An 18,976-nucleotide genomic window follows, 5' to 3' on the forward strand; every position below is an offset into this window, starting at 1 on the left:
AAGGAGAGGAAGCAAGAAAAATGCTCTTATAGTTTGGGCATTTTGTATTTTTGAAGGTATTCCTCTATTTCTTTTGTTTTCTCAGTTTCTTTAGCATATAACTGCATAATATATTTTGATAATTTTTATTTCTTCTGGTTTTGTCATGATTTCACCTTGCTCATTTGCTATTTTATTGATTGATTCTTTTACTCTCTTCCTTTTAATCAAATTAGCCAAAGTTTTATCAGTTTCATTGGTCTTTTCAAAGAACCAGCTTTAATTATGATTTCTATAGGGATTTTTGTTTCTAATTTATGTTTCCCTTCTAAGTTCTAATATCTCCTTTTTTGTCACTTATTCTTAGGTTTATTTGTTGATTTCCTAATTTTCAAGTGCACATTCACTTCATTAATCCTCTTTTCCTATGCTGTTAAATGTATAATTCTAAGGACATGATTTTCTCCCTGAAAAATGCTTTAGCTGCATTGCAAAAATTTGGCATGTTTTTTCATCATTATAATTTTCTTTTACACAGTTATTTTTTCTATGATTTGTTGTCTGATCCACTCATTGTTTAAGATTTTATTGTTGTCTTCATCTGTGTCTGTATCTTTTGTTTATAGTTCCTGAGCCAACTTCTATTCTTATTGCATTATGGTCTATAAAAGATATATTAATTATTGTTTCTCTTTACATTTGTTTGTAATATCTGTGCCCTAATATATAGTCAATTTTTGTAAAAGTTCCACATGGTGCAGATAAGTATGTATATTCTTTTGCTGTCACATTTAAAAGATGACACATGTCTTTTAACTCATTTCTCCAGAAATTTGTTCACATTTTCTCTACTATTTTTATTTCTGTTAGTTCCTATCTGAAACTGATAGAGGCATATTGAAGTCCCTTATCACTATTGTGCTTCTGTCTATACCTTCTTGAAGCTCAGATAATGTTTCCTTTAAGAAATTGGATGCTAAGGTATTTTGAGCATCTAAGTTTATTTCTGATATTGGTTGGTGGTTTGTGTTTCCTTCCAACATATTGTCCAACATTTCCATGTGCAACATATTGTTTATCCCTTTTTAGTTGTTTAATGTTTGGTTTTTTGTTTTTGTTTTTGTTTTTGTTTTTTGTTTTTTGTTTTTTGCTTTATTTGACAGCATGGAAGCAACTCCTGCTTTTTTAACTTCACTTGAATAATTTTTTTTCCTCACAAAACAGAAATTGGGCTAGACCCATAACTAAATAGAAAAGGAACTGAGCTAGCCCAGAACTGAGTCACAAAAGTCATTGTGGTTCACTCAATTCCCACAACTAACCACTTTCAGTTCCAATCTCCTCATTTTCCTCACCTCTAGGCGCTTTCTTCCACTGTCTTGTAGGACTTACTCCATGGATTCCCCTTTTCCATTGTGCCTTACTTTCAAAACAATGCCAAGTATTGCAGGTATTAGAGAAGACACTGTCCCATGGGAAGGATCCCTTCCCTGCTACTAATCTATTCCTCTCATTGATTTTTTTTTCCTCCTAAACTTGCCTGGAAATCTCTTTATGTCCATGTTTTTCCCCTTTTCCAGGTGCCAATTGCCCCCAAGGGTTCCAACTTCCTCCCTCCTAGGACCAGTAGACTTTAAAGCACAAATCCCCCAGGCTTCATCCAGTGTAAGGTTCTCATCTCCTTCACCAACTATCTCTCTGTACCCACAAGAACATTCATCAGTAGAATCCCTTCCCACCTTCAAAGTCAGGCTTCCTTTCTTTCCCCCTCTTTTCAATCTTTTCACCCTATTCCTCACCCACTACTAGGCTCTTTTTTTTTCTGAGACCAGAGAAGTCACTTTCCTCTCATTGCTAGCCTTTGATTGGGCAGCTAGGTAGTGCAGTGGGTAGAGCACCAGTGCACGAGTCAGGAGGACCTGAGTTCAAATCTCACCTCAGACACTTGACACTCTCTAGCTGTGTGACCTTGGGCAAGTCATTTAACCCAAACTTGCCTCATCCTGGGTCATCTCCAGTCATCCTGATGAATATCTGGTCACTGGATTCAGATGGCTCTGGAGGAGAAGTGAGGCTGGTGACCTGCACAGCCCTCCCTCACTCAAAACAAAGTCAAGTGCAAGCCATGTCATTATTTCTCTGATGGCATGCTCTTCTTCTCAACGAAGGAAGAACACACACTTGAGCCTTTGATTAGACCCCCCCAGTCCATCATGTGCTCTTCTCCTCTCCCTCTTTTTATATACCTCCCATGTCCCACAAAAGAAACATTCACCTGCAGGCAGGGTGTTGCCAGCATCTGTCCACTATATCCGCTATCTGCTTCTTCATTGTTACTTCGACCAGATTTCTGTTTGTACAGTCTCCTTGTGTACTTCTAAAGAGAAGTCTCTTACTTGGCTCTCTGAAGTCACTGTTACTGTCCTTGCCTGCTGCATTTATTTACCCCTCTTATGTTTCTGTTGTTTGGAGAGTTTGAGAAGCAAATAATCTTTTCAGTTCTAATTTCCACTTTTTAAATGCTTCAAAATCTTTTTTATTATTGAATATCTATCTTCTGTCCTATAGTATGTGTTTTGGAATTTTCAGCCTAAAAGTTTTGTTTTCTTTTGTTTGTGTTTGTTTTCCTAGAGGCAATCTGTGAATTCTTTCAGTTGGAATTTCATTTTCTATGTTCAGAAGTCCTGGGCAGTTCTTCTATTATTTCCTTTATTATAGTGCTAATTTTTTTTCTTTTGCCTGTCATTCTTCTGGAAGAGCTATGATCCTTGGGTTGATTCTACACATCCTGTCTTTGAGATCAGGATGTTCCGCTTGTGTAGGGAGTACATTCTCTTTAACACTCTTGTTTTCTACTAATTTTCCTCCAGGTTGTCCTTCACTTCTGTGTCCTTGCATTCCCCCTCTATGTTCCCTCTTTCGTTTCTTTGCTGAGGCTTGCCACTGCAGATTCATTTTTTTTCTATTCTGCTCCTTGGTTTTGTGGAGAACATAAATTCTGCTCTCATAATTCTCTTTTAAACCACTCAGGAACAGCCTGTTGTGGTTCCATGTTCTTTTCATATTCAACAGGGCTCTGTGTCTTTTCCAGCGTTGCATAATGTTCCTGTGTTGTGCAGTATTTATCCATTGATGCCTGAACTTGTTTATAAGATCTGGAGGCCATATTTCCTTCTGTTGTTACTGTTTTTTCTATTGATTTAAATGCTTATGTTCAAGGCCTTTGCGATTTTTCTGAAATCTTTGGTAGCTTCAGTTCTTTCCCCTCTCATTTTCCTTATCGCTCACTTCGTGATGCCCTTCCCTCTAATCATAGTTTTATGTGGGGCTTGAATTCATCAGCCTAGACCTCTGCTCTAAATGACTTTTGGCTGGTCGGCAGTAGCCCCAGCTGGATGCTGTGCTCTTCCCTCAGACTTGGTCCTCAGTGTTCTGGCCTGGCACCACCAATCCAGAGCTTAGCAGTGCTAGTGCTTCTGGGTTGTGGGCCCAGGAAGCTTTTGTTCCTGAAGGGCTGTAGCCAAGCAGGCTGTCAAGCCCTGAGCAAACTTCTACACCCTGGAGCTGGGGTCTCCCCAGCCTTAGAAAAACAGAGGGAAGCATGAGGTACAGGGATGGATTTTGAGGTAAGCTTGCGTCCTGTCTTTGGATCTGCTAATGTAGCCTCAGTGCTGGCAGTGTGGGAGGCAGGGAGGGGGTGTTGAGTGAACTCAGGAATGTGATGTCGTTAAGTTTGGCACGGGAGGAGTTAAGCCTTCTTTTGGATTCTGGGTGTCCTCACCCTTGGAGTCAACTGAAGGTGCTTTATCTTTGGTGCTTAATTTGTTTTATAGAGACCTGAGAGGTTGTGGGGATCAGAGAAAACATCTAGTTTGCTATCTCAGTATTCACACGACCCAGACAGAAAAATGCTCTTAAATGATCATTTCTAACTTTCTAAGTGGCCATCACTGAAAAAAAATCTAAAAATTCAGAGCTAAAGATTGACAAACAAAATTAATTGTTCCTAAAGAGTTATTGTGTATTTATAAACTTGCCATTTGTAGTCAAATAAAGATGAAACAACTTGGCAGAGATTGAGTACCGTTTACGTATAGGCAGGACATTTCTTTGCATTTAAACTCCAAATCATTGAATTTTGAATTGAAATTGAAAAATTTCTTTCCTCCTTCTCCCTTGAACTTCCAATGAAAGGGATATACAAACACAAGCCAAAAAATAATAATAATACACATTTATCTCATACTTTCCAGTTTCTTGTACATCATTTGATCCTCACAACAACCTGAGATACAGTTTTAGCTGGTGTAAGTATAAGACCTGGGTTCAAGTCTTGGTTCATTTACACTTACCAGTTACGTGACCCTGGGCAAATTACTTAACCTCTGATTTTCAACTTATACCTCTATAAAATGGGCGTAAACATCTTTACCCTATCTTCCTTATAGGGTTCTCCCAAGGAGAGCTCTTGATAAACTCCAACACATTTTAGAAAAGTGAGCTCAAATTATTATCTCCATTTTGTAAAAGGAAACAGTTTCTGGGGGATTATGATTTGCCCAGGTCATGCAACTAACAGACTTGAACTCAGATCTTCTAACCTCTAGTCTCACATTCTACTTTTTTTTTGGGGGGGGGGGAGTTATAGGAAGATAAATCTATGAAACATATACTGCAACCATATTATGTGCTTTTTTAAAATGCCATACTTGCAGTTTTCAGAGGAAGAAATTAAAGCTATCTATAGTCATATGAAAAAATGCTCTAAATCACTATTGATTAGAGAGATACAAATCAAAACTCTGAGGTACCACATCACACCTACCAGATTGGCTAACATGACAAAACAGGATGATGATAAATGTTGGAGAAGATGTGGGAGAGTTGGAACACTAATTCATAGTTGGTGGAGCTGTGAGCCGATCTAACCATTCTGGAAAGCAATTTGGAACTATGCCCAAAGGGGTACAAAAATGTACATACACTTTGATCCAGCAATATCTCTTCTAGGACTGTATCCCAAAGAGGTCATAAAATTGGGAAAAAGCCCCACATATACAAAAATGTTTATAGAAGCTTTCTTTGTGGTGGCCAAGAACTGGAAACTGAGGGGATGCCCATCAATTGGGGAATGGCTAAACAAGTTGTGGTCTATGAATGTAATGGAATACTATTGTGCTATGAGAAATGATTACAGAAAAACCTGGAAAGATTTATATGAACTGATGCTGAGTGAAGGTAGCAGAACCAGGAGAACATTGTACACAGTAACAGCCACAGTGTGTGACGACTGACTTTGATAGACTTAGTTCTTAGCAATGCAAGGACCTAAAACAATTTCAAAGGACTCATGATGGAAAATGCCATCCACATCCAGAGAAAGAACTATGCAGCCTGACTGCAGAGCAAAGCAGACTATTTTCTTTCTTTTTTTTGTCTTTTCTTTCTCATGGTTTCTCCCATTTGTTATAATTCTTCTGTACAACATGACTAATGTGAAAATATGTTTAATAGGAATGTATATGTAAAACCTCTATCAGATTGCAGGCCATGTAGGGGAGGGAGAGAGGAGAGAGGGGGGAAAGATTTAAAACTTAGGGAAATAAATGTTAAAAACTAAAAATAAAACATAGAGACTTAGTAAGCAAAAAAAAAAAAAAAGCCACTCTTCTACTGCTTGGAACGCAAAGGTTACGTAGCACAAATTGTTTTTATTGTGCTCAAGTATCTAAAGAAAGCGCCATACACATAAAAATAAACCCTCAAATCTGCAAACCTTGTTCCCCATTTATTTTTTGTTTCTGAGAAATACAAGATATGAAAATTAGTGTACAGTTCTGGCACAAATGCTCATAAAGCAGCAAGCCCAAGCTCTGGTATGTATCAAAATAGCCATATACATACACGCTTTTCAATTTAAAAGTGTATAGAATTTTCACATCAAGAAAAATATAACTAGCTATTCCCTTCTTTTTAGACCTAATAAAATATTAAATCTATTGTTACTGTCCCACACCATGGTTATAAGCAGGGAGATTTAGGAGGGTTGGAGTTACATCATGATTAGTGTATACAGAAAAGATACAATGCATTAGACTATCAAAAAAAAGTACAAATTTTGAAAGTTGGTAACAAATGGACATCCATGTTTTATTGAGAACAAGACGCAACAATTGATTAAATCTGTAGTTCAGATAATGGTGGGGACAAAGTTATTTTTGGTATCCATTTTGTCTGGCAGACACATATGATCTACTTTTTCTCTCTTTATATTTTCACCAAACTAATATTTGTGCCATCTAACTTACTGAAAAATTCTCTTGAAAGACTTATGCAGAAACTGTCAGTAATATACTGAACATAACCAAAGAAAGAATCTGCAGTAAACGTGTAAAAATTAGTGTCACTAGAATGTCAACCTAACCTGCGAAGCTCGCAGTAATATATTTCAGCTTTTCTTCTATCAACTGTGCAAACTGTTAAACTGAACAAAAACTGGTCAATAGGAATTTTTCTTTTAAAAACTAGAGACTGTTTTATATCTCTCTCCAAAATGAATGGTTCTCTAAATCTCTTATAGAACTTTTAAGACTAAATGCAATTAAAAGTTTTAAATATATATATATAATAAATCAATGCAACTCAAACCGGAGCCAAGGACCCTAGAACTGAAAATCTTGTAATAAACTGTTGTAGATCACCTAGAGAAGAAAGACCAGCTTTTCAGTTTAACTATGAGAATATCTTTTACCATGGGCACAATTTACCCTATTTGCAGGCATAAAGTGAGCTCTCTGAAAGAAGGGGGACAGAGGGACACTATCAAAATAATCTGGCTCAGGAAACTTTTGGAAGAAAAAAGTTAATTAATATTATGAGAGCCATTTGCCTATCTGAGCCAGCTAGGACAAAACTAGAACTATCGCCTTTAAAACATCTCATGCTTTGGTTGAGGTCAGATCCTTTTTATGGTATAGCTGTATATAACAAGGAATACATATGTAACAAAGAAGCCTGATACATTGAAATATCACTTCAGCAGATCAGCTGTCATGTATAGCTTTGCTTGGTCTAAAAGTCATATCTTTAGACTACCCTGGATGCCATGACTAAAAAAGTATCATTATTCTCACCTTGTCTAATGTTATGAAGTCACTGCAGGAAACCTCTATCAAGCTATCATGGATTAAAGGCATTCAACACCATTTTATTTTGAAATTAAACCAAGAAGTACCAAAGATTAAGAGCAATATATTTACTCCCCTCTCCAGTTTTGCTACAAGTATATATGCATATCCATATGTATATATACACCCACATATATATGATTTTTTTAAACAAAATCCTTTCTATGTGACCACTAGAAGAGGCCTATTTCCATAAAAATGAATCCATATGGCCTCACTATACAAATGCACCTAGGAGAGGACTTTAGAATGGAAATGCAGACCTGAGCCCTCCAGCTGAGGAGAGCTAATAATGGCCAGTAGGAAACAAGCAGTATTTGCTAAAGCTCATCATAGGCACTTACTATGGAAGTCCATTAAATGAACAATGGTCCTGCTCATTGGAAACAGCATTCCTGGGAGCAAGGGGATTCTTCTAGATAACAGCTTAAAAAAGCATTGCTAGGGTAGGTTATGTAGGCATCATTAACATATGGTGCAAAGGTAAGGATCGCTCACAGCAAAGTGTGAGCTGCCCTAATAAATTTTTAGAAAAGTATGGCATTGGTCTTCCGTTTTGTCTGCTTTGAATTGATGCATCGTGAATCATAGGCCTTATCTCAATCAGTGAATGGTACCCTATGGAACAAAATATATCTATTCAGTCTTTGGCCTTCATGAAAGTTAAGTATGTGCCACTGGAAAAGTTTCACAATTTGTGTTTTAACTGACACAAATTCTTATTAAATTTGTTTTTTATATAAATATTACAATAGTAATATTTAGGTAAAAGTGAAGAGGAAAGGAAATGAATAGGATAAAATGGAATGTATGAATTTCAGATTATGGCTATTTAAGATATTGTAAACAATGAAGTTTCTAAAATTTTATTTTTTTCTTCAAAAAATCATTTTAGAAGACTGCCTTTTCCCCATAGATTAGTAGAAGGAAATTTCCTGTATTTTAACCTGGAGAGAAATTTTTAAAAACTCTCTCTAGGAAATATTTATCTTTTAAATTATGCCCTGTGGTACCACCCTGCTCTCTACCTCCCCCTATTTCCTCTTACCCTCAATTAGCAGCTGTGGCCATACAGCAAAATTTGCTTCCATTTGGGATCATCAAGAGATAGTGCTGCCATCTAATATTTTTCCACCAGGAGCAGACAGAAGCATGATGGCTCTATACTGTAAAAGGGTATCAGCTTAAACCTACTAACTATGGGAAAAAAATTGTTGTGAATCAAGTAAGCTGAGTTTTGAAAACCACCCTAAAAACTGGTTGAGACCTAAACAATTAAAAAAAAACCCTTTATGACTTTATGTGCCACAAAATTCTTTTTGGTCTCTATCACCACCAGGGGTAGGGGAATGGGAAAAAAATAAGAGAAAAGAAATACAGGCCATTATTCAGAATCACCAGCAAGTAACCCAGTCTGAAGTCCTATTTTCTCCCACTTCTTACAGTCCATTATTTCCCACACCATCATCTCTCTACTTCAGAACCCAGAGAATCAAAAAGTCTTCATTCTCATATTTGCATAGTATTAATATTTCCTGGAATTGTATTTTTGTCTTCTGGCTTTCATCCAGGTTCCCAAAGAAAGAGTTGTTCAAACTCCATGCATCCAAACCCACTTGCACCAGCGTCCACAGGTCAGATCCCCTTTAGCAGCAAGCTGTCCAAATTGTTGAATAACGATTCTCTGCTTTTTTGGAATGATGATCAAGCTGTTTTGTCCACAGCTTCAGGCTTTGTCCTCTGGATCATACATCGTCGGATGATGCTGTCAAAACTTCCAAGGTAGAATAAAGCAATGGTTCGAAAAAGGCCCATGGTAACTATCTGAAAGAGAAAGCGGGGGAGGGAGGAGGGGGGGAGATGAGCAGAGAAGTGACTGAGAGTCTTCAGCTCATTCAACAGATCATTTCAAAAGTCCTTTCTCTCCTTCCCCCCCCACTTGATATTATTTTTTTCCAACTACATATAAAGAGAGTTTTCAACATTCGCTTTTATAAGATTTTGAGTTCCAAATTTCCCCCCTTCCCTCCCTACCCAAGACAGGAAAGAATCTGACATACGTTATACATGTACAATCACATTAATCATATTTCCACATTTGTCTTGTCAAAAGTGCTTTTAAGGACACCTTTACATTGGATTTTTTCAACACATTCTAGTCTACTTTAAACCAAAGAAAATTCTACTGAGAACTTCTTATAAAAACAATATTCACATAAACTACAAAAAGAAGAGACACATTTGTGACCTCTCATCCTCTGAGGTTCACTTTATCCAGATTTATCATCCAATCCAAATCCTCAAGGCAGTGAGCTATGAGCCCGCAGGTCATTCTACCTGCTTTCCTCAAGGAATTCAGTACCTCAATGTCTCCCTCTCTAATGTAAGTCCTGCTTTTTTTTTAACCAGGGTATACTCTTTAATTCCCCAATCCCCCATCTCTTCAACTCCTGTGCCCTGCCCCCCTCCACTCTCCCTTAGCTCTGCATAGGGATGGTTATGGCCTTCAGCCTTGTTATCACCCACGTGCATGAAGTAGCTGGGTAGCACAGTGGACAGGGCACTGAGAGACAGGATGCCCTGAGTTCAAACCCTCTCTCAAATACTAGCTATGTGGTCCTGGCTCAGTCATTTAACCTCTCAAGCCTTAATTTCCTATCTGTTGCTCATCTTTTGTTCTCAAAGAAGACCAATGACATCAGGATGTGATAGGTGATTTCTTGACTTGTGAGTGACTTGAATTTAAATGAGGCAGAGCTGTGCAAAGTCATCAGCCTCACTTTCTCCTCCAGAGTCGCTGGAGTTCATTGGCAAGACATAAGTCAAGACAGCTGGTGATGGCCCAGCTCGTGTTCAAGCATTAAAAGCCTGCTACATAAGCGTGTGTATTTGACCAAAATTTTTACTGGTGTTTTTAAAAGGTTGTAGCATTGCAAAACAGAAATAATAGCAGTATCTACTTAATAGGTTATTTGTAAGGATTAAATGATGTATTTGTTGTGCAAACCTTAAAGTCCTATATAAATACTAGCTTTGATGATGCTGTTGTCAGTAATAAAATAAACTCCCAAATTCCTTTTTGTTCCCAGATCATAATTTCCTATCATCCTATCTCTCCTTTTCCTGCTTAACCCCTAAAACTATTCTTCATTCTTACTGAGACTACCAATCCCTCAGTCAAGTCATCACCCCTATTCTAAATTCACTTTCTTCCTTTTTCATTTTTGACCCTAGTGATAATTAGTTCAACACCACATTTTCCCCTACTCTTAAATGCTGTTCCATGGCTGCTTATATCTGGTCAAAGCCCGATCCTGGATTATTCCAACCATCCTTCTTTTCCTTTCTTATTCATAGACTACTGTACAGATCTGGAGGAAATCTCACAACTGAACTAAGTATACTACAAATTTATGTTATTTAATTTTATCTGGTCTGTCACTGCAGCAAAAAAATTCTTTTGATCCAATCTTATTTATTCCTTATTCTGTTCCCCATAGGGGCTTTCTAAACTTCTGCTGAAACCTCTCATATTACCTCCTGCCCACCTCCATCCCTACTTTTTCAGCTGAGAAACTAGAGATTATTCGCATGAATTCATTCTTTTCCCCTTCTCCACATTCCCAAACACCTGGATACCATTCCCCAGTCTCTCCTTTACTTCCATCTTCGATGAGAGATGGCCCTTTCCCTTACCAAGACCCACCCCTCTACATGTACCCTTAATTCCATCCCTTCCATCTTCTTCACCAGACTACACTATATCTGACCTCTCCCATATGTCCTCTCTCTGATCTTCAGTCTCTCTCTATATAGGAATACCCCTCACTAGACCCATTCCCCCAAGCTATGATCATATAACTTTCTACCTTTTCTCTACTTTCTTTCCTCTCAACCCTTTGCAATGTAGCTTCCAATCTCATCTCTCAACTGAAATCGTTCTCTCCAAAGTTACTCATAATTGTCAAATCTATGACCTTAATTCAATCCTCATCCCTCTAGAACTTGCTGTAATATTTGACACTATTGGCTACCCTCTCTTCCCGGACGCCATAGCCTCTGAGTTTTCATGACATTTTCATGGTCCTCCTTCTGATGCGACTGCTTCTCTCTAGTTTCTTTTGTTGGCTACCCATCTATGTCATGCCCCCTAACTTTGGGTAAACTCCAAGACGATCCTGGATCCTCTTCTCTTCTGTCTCTATATCATTAGTTGGTGACCTCATCAGCTCAAATGGCTTTAATTATCAAATCAGTCTAGATGACACCTCGATCTATGCACCCAGCTCTAATCTCTCTCCTGAACTTCAATTTCCTTCTGTCCATTATACATTTCAAACTGGATTTCCAGTGGGCATCTCAAACACATCATGGCCAACTAAGAACTCATTATTTTTTCCCAAAATACAGACTTCTTCTGAACCTTCCTACATCTGCTGATGGTGCCACCATCTTTATAGTCTCCTGGATACATTTCTTCAGAAATATACTATTCTTTGTTCTTCCATACCCCACATATCTAGTTTCTAAACACTGTGATTTCTCCTGTTATGTCTCTTTCATCTTTCTCTTTTTCTCTACTCCCACAGTCACTACTCTAGTTCAGGTCCTTATCACCTGATCATTGCAATATCCTTACCACAATGCCTGCTCTCCAGTCATCAACCACATTTCCATCCCACCCAATCCACAAATTCCACCTCTGATAGATGATCTTTTGTCTTAAAAGGGGCAACTAGGTGGTGCAGTAGATAGAGCACTAGTGCAGAAGTCAGGAGAACCTGAGTTCAAATCTGACCTCATATTAGCTATGTGACCCTAGGCAAGTCACTTAACTTCAATTGCCTCCAAAAAAAATAACCAAAAATTTACAAGGGGCCTAGGCCATCTTCTCACTATGCCCACTCTGCTTTGTAGCATCTCCCTTCTCCCTGTCCCATTAGAATATAGGCTACATGATGGCAGGAACTTTCTTGCTTGATTCTCTCAGGACCAGCAGCACTTAGCACAGGGTGCCTGACACACAGTAAGAGCTTAATAAATGCCTGTCTAGCTATCTACCTTCCTAACCTGTACTCTGCAGCCCAGTTCCTCACACAATATACATCATCTATAATTTCCAAACTGGCTGAATGTTCTTCATGCCTGAATTGTACTCCCTCCTTATCTCCATCTATTAGAATTCTTTCTTTCCTTAAATACTCAGTTCAAGGGCTACCTTCTACATGAGGCCTTCCCTGATCCCCTCAAGCCGTTAGTGCTTTTGTTCCAAAATTATCTTGTATTTATTTTCTATACACTTCTATATGTATACTATATACATATATGTATGTATACGTATACACACACATACATACTTTTCTATATATTTTTATATGTACATGTTGATGACAGAATGTTTCTGTCTCTACCCCTGGAGCTTAATAAATACTTATTGATTAGTAGAGTGACTGGATGATGTATGAGTGTATTAAAAGCTCATTCCTTTATTGCTATGCAAACGTGTCATGAAGTCTTTCTGATCCTTCTTACAAAATACCAGTTGGATTTTGAGGCAGCTAGGTGGCACAATGGATAGAGCATTAGGCCTTTGTGTCCTAGAAGACCTGTGTTCAAATCTGGACTCAGATTAGCTGTGCAACTACTGTTAACGACTGTCAAAACAGCACCTACCTGAAATAGTATTTTTAAAGTGCTTAGCAAAGTGCCTGACACATTAATAAATCAGTCTGTCCTTTCCTCCTTCCTTTCCCTCCTCTCCATCTTTAGTGACACCACTGTGGCCAAGCTCTCCTGTCTCTGGTCATCATCCACAACAATGAAGCCTTCACACTGCTGCAAAATCAACACTCCTAAAAATGCTGTAATCAAGGTAGCTTGCTGCTGCTGCTGCAGATCAAATCTCATCTCCTTCATCTGATTTTAACAACAATAATAACACCTAGCATTGACGTATGGTTTAGAGTTTATAAGGCACTGTATATATCTGTTATCTCATTTTATTCTCACAATAACCCTGGGAGGGAGGTCCCACTGTATCATTATTCCCATTTTACAGATGGAGGAAACTGAGGCACAGAGAAGTTAAAGTGACTTGTGCAGAGTCACATAGGAAATGTCTGAGGCTGAATTTGAATCCAGGTCTTTCTGAGTCCAATGCTTTCACCCACTGTGTCACCTAACTGCCAGATTTCGCATGTCTGCCTCATGATCCCATTTAGGGTTTTCTTGGCAAAGATACTGGAGTGGTTTGACATTTCCTTCTCCAGTTCATTTTACAGATGAGGAAACTGAGCCAAAAAGGGTGAAGTGATTTGCCCAGGGTCACACAGGTATTAACTGTCTGAGGCTGGATTTGAAAACAGGAAGAGGAGTCTTCCTGACTTCAGGCCTGTACTCTGTCTATCCACTGTGCCACCAACCTGCTGCATTCCATACATACTTAATGAATAATCTAGAATCATCTAGTCTATTCTTTCTCCACCTTCCTAGTCCCCAAAGTACATACCCTTTTGGCCAGAACCACACTTTGGTCATTCCAAATGGATGGTAACTCCCTTTCCCTTCAGAAAAGGGATTCTGTGACCATCCCCAGATAACCTATTCCATAGTGTCTCATAATGCTTATTAGCAGTCAATTTTATCTGCTTAATGCTGTCACACTGTAATTTAAACCCATTTCCTTTTCACATTCCTGGTAGAAACAGAAAAGAGCTCATTTTTCCAATAAAAATCCTTCATATGTATTGAAAAGCTGCTGTGATCAATGCTTTCCTCAACCCTTTGTCCTCTGGGCTTAAAAATGAGATATTTTCTCCACATACTGACATATCCTGAACTTACCTGCTGGAGACCTTCCGTAATAGAAGTCACTGGTGACATTCCACAGGTCAGTGATGACAGCATGTATCCATCTGAGCCAATGGAACTATTAAAATTTCCTTGCTGGAAAATAAGAAAAGAAGGAGTGGTTAATGTCAACAGCAGGAAGACACACCCTGCTCACTCCCCTGCTCAGATTAATGCTGACCTTGGCTAAAGAGCAAAAATCTCCGAGTTCACAGTTATTGACTCATACTTTGTTAGTCAAGCTAAGGGATTCACACATGTGCCGGTATGCAGGTAAGTCTTTGGATGGCTCTATGGACACTGAACCATTTAGGGTCACTTTAAAACCATTGGGACCATTAGTCCTGAACTTGAAATAAGGTAACATAAACAGTACCTTTCCCAGGTAAGAAATAGTTCTATTTCTCCTTATAAGTTTTAGCAGTGGTCATCCTTCTTGACCTCTCAGCAGTGTTGGTGAATCCCTCCTTTTCCTCAATAGCCTCTTCTCCTACAGGAGTCATGACACTTCCCTCTCTGGTTCTCTCCTTTCTGTGTGGATATACCCCAAGGCTCCCCTACCTGGGTCTTCTCTTCTCTCTATAGCTATACTCCTTAGCTGCCATGGGTTCCACTATCCTATGTATGAATATGACTTCCATATCCACATATACAGTCCTCACTTCTCTCCCATGCCCCAGTTGTACTTCACCAACTGCTTGCTTGGATATATACTATAGATTGTCCTATAGGCATTTCGAACTTGCCATGTTCAAAACAGAATCCACCCATCCTATTGACTTTCCTATTCAGCCTATTCTACCCTTCTAGGCACCTAAGTTTGCTTCAGCATCCTCCTCAACTCTTCCTTTCCTGCCCCACCCTCCCCCATGCACTCTGTACACAAACACCCCCTCCTCCATTTCCAATCCACAAAATCTTAATTCTATCTTTCCGATGTCTTTTATATCCAACCCCACCTTTTTCCACTCGCACAGCCTTCACCATAGTTTTGGCCTTCATCTACCTCTTACCTGAATTATTGCAATAGTTTTCTAGTTTTTCTCTCTGCCTCATGTGTCGCCCCCTCTAATCTATTTTCCACACAACTGCCAATTTGCTATTACTAGAGCTCATGTCAGACCTTGTCACTCCCCTGCTCATGCAACTTCAGTGATTCTCTATTGCCTCGAGGATAAAATAAAAACTCTTTTGTTTGGTATTAGTGGTCCCTGAAATCTGATTCTAATCCACCTTTCCAGACTGATTTTTTTTTCCATTATTTCCCCTAAATGTTCTAGTTAAGTTAGCCTATTTGTTGTTCTCCATTCATGGAATGTCATTTCCTACCACCATATCTTTGCACAGGCTGGCTCTTATTTCTGAAATGCTTTCATCTCACCTCTACCTCTTAGGATTCCTGGCACCCTTCAAGGTTCATCAGAAGGGTCACCTCCTGCAAAAGGCTTTTCCTGATTATTTCAGTTGTTGGTGTTCCTCTGAAATTATTCTGAATTTTTAAAATTTATATTTATTTGTATATGAGCTGCTTTTCCAAGTAGAATATAAGTTCCTTAAATGCAGAATTTATTTCATTTTTAATTATGTATCTATTACCTACTATCTTGCCTGGCACAGAGTAGATCCTTAATAAATGCTTATTGAATGGTGCATTGCAAAGAATTCTGGATTTGAAGATAAGGGTCATGGGTTCAATACTGCTCACTTTGCCCAAATCACTTGGCCTCTTCAGGCCTCAGTTTCCTCTCCTATAAAATGGGATAATCTCAAAGGTTCTTTCAGTGTTCAATCTATGATTAGCCTAAAACGCTGAATAAATTCACAGATACTTTCTGATCAGTTTCACTGTCTTGATTTTTCTGGTTAAGTAAAGTCCAAGATAATTTGACAGTTATGTCACTATAAGCCCTCTCTTATAGTGAACTAACACTGCTGCTTTAGAAAACCCATTTGCCAAGAGGAAATGAGATGCCCTGAAAATCCATTACGTTTCATAATTACCAGTTAACGTTCAGGAAAGTAGTAATGGGCAGCAGGAGGAAGAAAGAGACAGCAGTCTCCTGGTAAGTTAAATAGGGCAGTAAATCTCTGAAGAGTAAAAAAAAAACTGCTCTAAAAAGGAAGAAGCACATATATGGCACATGGCATCTATAATATGTGTGATTTTTAATACCTCATAAGTGCCTCATGTTTGAGATTATATACATTCTTTTTAACGAACTTAGATTCTAAGAACTCTCCTGGTAAACTTGCTTTTGATGTTAAGAAATACCGTGTTCAGAAATCGGTTATCAGGGTATTCAAGAGAGAAAGAGTGGCATCTGACATTAAATATTTTCATTCTATTCACTTTGTAAGTTAAGTCAGTTCCATTAAAAACTACATACAATTATTATTTATGTTTTGAAAGAAGCCTGAGATATCTATATCTTTCTAAGCATGTGGTGCTGCCAATCCAAGCAAAAAAAGAAAAAAAATAGAGATTTTACTTACCGTGGCATCTTTGACAATTTGTTTTGCCACCTGCTCTGGTTTGCAAAGTGATGTGGTCTCTGAAATAAGTTGAGTTTCTAAAGGCTTAGAAAGAAGAAAGTATATGTGTCAATATCATTACAGTGCTAATTAAATTAAAAGCTGAGATTCTGAGATTACTTTTTCCAGGGAAATAATTTTCTAGGTTTTTTTAATGTTCTCATTTTGATTAAAGTTCTTATATTCAGGAAAAAGTGTGGAATTTATGGGTGCCTACTACTTCATAGTGATGATAAAATTCAGCCAGGGGGAGTGTAGCATAAAGTAAAGTGATGCCCCACTTTCTATAAGGTACCTATTTTCTCACCCCAGTCAGAAGGGAAGTACATTTGCGCGTATATAGAAACTGTTCTTCTCTGGACCCTCCCCTTCAGGCTGCCAATTGACAGATAGTACCTTGGACAGAGGGTAGACTTCACTTTGTGGCTTAGCAAAGTTTTGTCTGAAGTTTAGCACCAAAGTTCTCAGCATCCTCATATATAAATAGGCTTGGCTTACAGCCTATTGGGCCCTAATTATGAGCTGAAGACTTCAGCAAAGAGGCAGTTCAGTATCAGTCCAAGGAATGCTAGTGCAATCTTAGGAAGCAGGAGAGAGGTCTTCTTACAAATCTCTAATCAGTCCACAGAAAACTATTCTTTATTCCTATTCCTATGGTAAATTGATGAATAGACAACATAATAAAATTTCAGCTTTTGGGTCTGTCAAAATAACACATGTAAAGCGCTTTGTCAAACTTAAAGTGTCATGTAATACTAGTTACCTAAAAGGGGCCCATTCTTCCAGTCAAGCAGCTTGCTTTCTAGTACATTTAATAATACATTCACCAGGTGGCGCAAGTGGGTAAAGAGCTGGTTGGGAAGATCTGAGTACAAATTTGGCCTCAGACGTTAGTGTGCGACCCTGGGCAAGTCACTAGATAGATGGTACAGAGCTGTGGACCTGGGGTCCCAAAGACTTTGCATGACTCTGGACAAGTCACTTAGGTGCTCTGAGCCTCACTTTTCTAATCTATAAAATGGGAAAGATAACAACACCAATCTCCAAATTGTGAGGATCAATTGAGTCCATAAGTTCTTTGCAAACCTTAAAATACTATAAAGGCAAAATGGGGATGATAGATGCACTTGTAAAGTGGGGATAATAACAGCACCTACTTTATAGGATTATTGTGAGGATTAAATGAGATAGCCTATGTGAAAAACTCTGTAAACCCTAAAGCTCTTCGTATAGTACCCTCTTGCCTCAGAGCTCCCAGGTTCAAATATTCTTTTTGCAAGGACTTTAAGCTCACCAGGACTGAGAAGGACCTCAGAAGTTATCTAGTCTAATCCATGCCTGAACAGGTCACCCTGGAAGGTGGTGCTAAATTGTGACCTAGGTCATTTATTGAGGTAAGATGTCTGCATGAGACAAAATAAACCAGGACTGTAAGATAAGCTTGGAATGGCATTATTTCTGGTATCAGAATAAATTTGATGAGAGTATGTATAAGAACAAGGACAACTGGAATAGAAAGGCCCAACACAAGCCCTATGGCACACATAATGTTAAATCATATTGTGCCAAACCACCAAAAGCAGCTGCATTTTATAATCGAAGGTAACTGCATAATTTGAACAACAATGTACTTTATGAAGTATTCTGAAAGAGAAAAGTCAAATCACAGGACTTAGGTAACAATTCCTGAATGACGGGAATCAGACTAAGATTCAGATGCTGGCTCTTTCAAGGGTATACCAATTCTAGTTCTAGGTCAATGGCTCTATGGAGTTAGTTAACTAGTTCTCTAGCACACACTAGTACTTCCCTAAGGACCCAAAGGACCAGTGGAGAGTTGTCCTCCCCCACAGCAGCCTGTGCAACATTTTGCTGGGGAAAAGAAACCCCATTTAAAGATTTATTCTGGAGGCTGAGTAAAAATGAAACAATCACGCGCTGTTATCCTCACTCCAGAAACAAAAATCTATTTACTCAGTGTTAGAAATCTGTTTAGCAGAGCTTCTCTTAAAACAGATTAATCTGTTCTACCCTAAGACAAGACATCTGGCTTAAATTTAAATGGTGGAGGAAATGATAGGGAAAAGGAGTCCAGAAAGAGAGAGAAACATAAAGAGAAAGAGACAGAGAGACTGAGAAAGAGAGAAACACAGGGAGAAAAAAAGCTTCTAAACTATAAATATGTCTTACAAATGCTAAGGCCATGGCATAGTAAGTGCTAATTTTCTTAAGATCTTAAGACTTCCTAAGCATTCTTACAAATTGGCAAGGAAACTATCATAAATTCCAGAATTTAAGGTGCTGAGGGATCAATCACTCCAGAAGTAACATGATATATCAAAAATGAGTAACTAGGTGACTCAATAGATAAAACCCTGGCCCTGGAGTCAGGAGGACCTGAGTTCAAATGTGGCCTCTAGGCCCTTGAC

The 18,976-nt window shown here is 38.5% G+C and overlaps 1 protein-coding gene across 1 annotated transcript in view; it reads right to left on the reverse strand.

Annotated features, from left to right (window-relative positions):
• Window positions 1-8,018: 8,018 nt before the first annotated feature.
• Window positions 8,019-18,976, reverse strand: part of KDSR (3-ketodihydrosphingosine reductase) — a 61,175-nt gene continuing 50,217 nt past the window's right edge. Inside the window, exons 8-10 of the mRNA XM_072605526.1 lie at window positions 16,509-16,592; window positions 14,010-14,111; window positions 8,019-8,990 (exon numbers count right to left, since the gene is read on the reverse strand). Of these exons, the coding sequence (XP_072461627.1) occupies window positions 8,871-8,990; window positions 14,010-14,111; window positions 16,509-16,592 (306 nt within the window). The 3' untranslated portion in view covers window positions 8,019-8,870. The remainder of the gene's footprint in view (window positions 8,991-14,009; window positions 14,112-16,508; window positions 16,593-18,976) is intronic.

The sequence above is a fragment of the Notamacropus eugenii genome, chromosome 4 (genome assembly GCF_028372415.1).
Source record: "Notamacropus eugenii isolate mMacEug1 chromosome 4, mMacEug1.pri_v2, whole genome shotgun sequence".
Classification (NCBI taxonomy): domain Eukaryota; kingdom Metazoa; phylum Chordata; class Mammalia; order Diprotodontia; family Macropodidae; genus Notamacropus; species Notamacropus eugenii.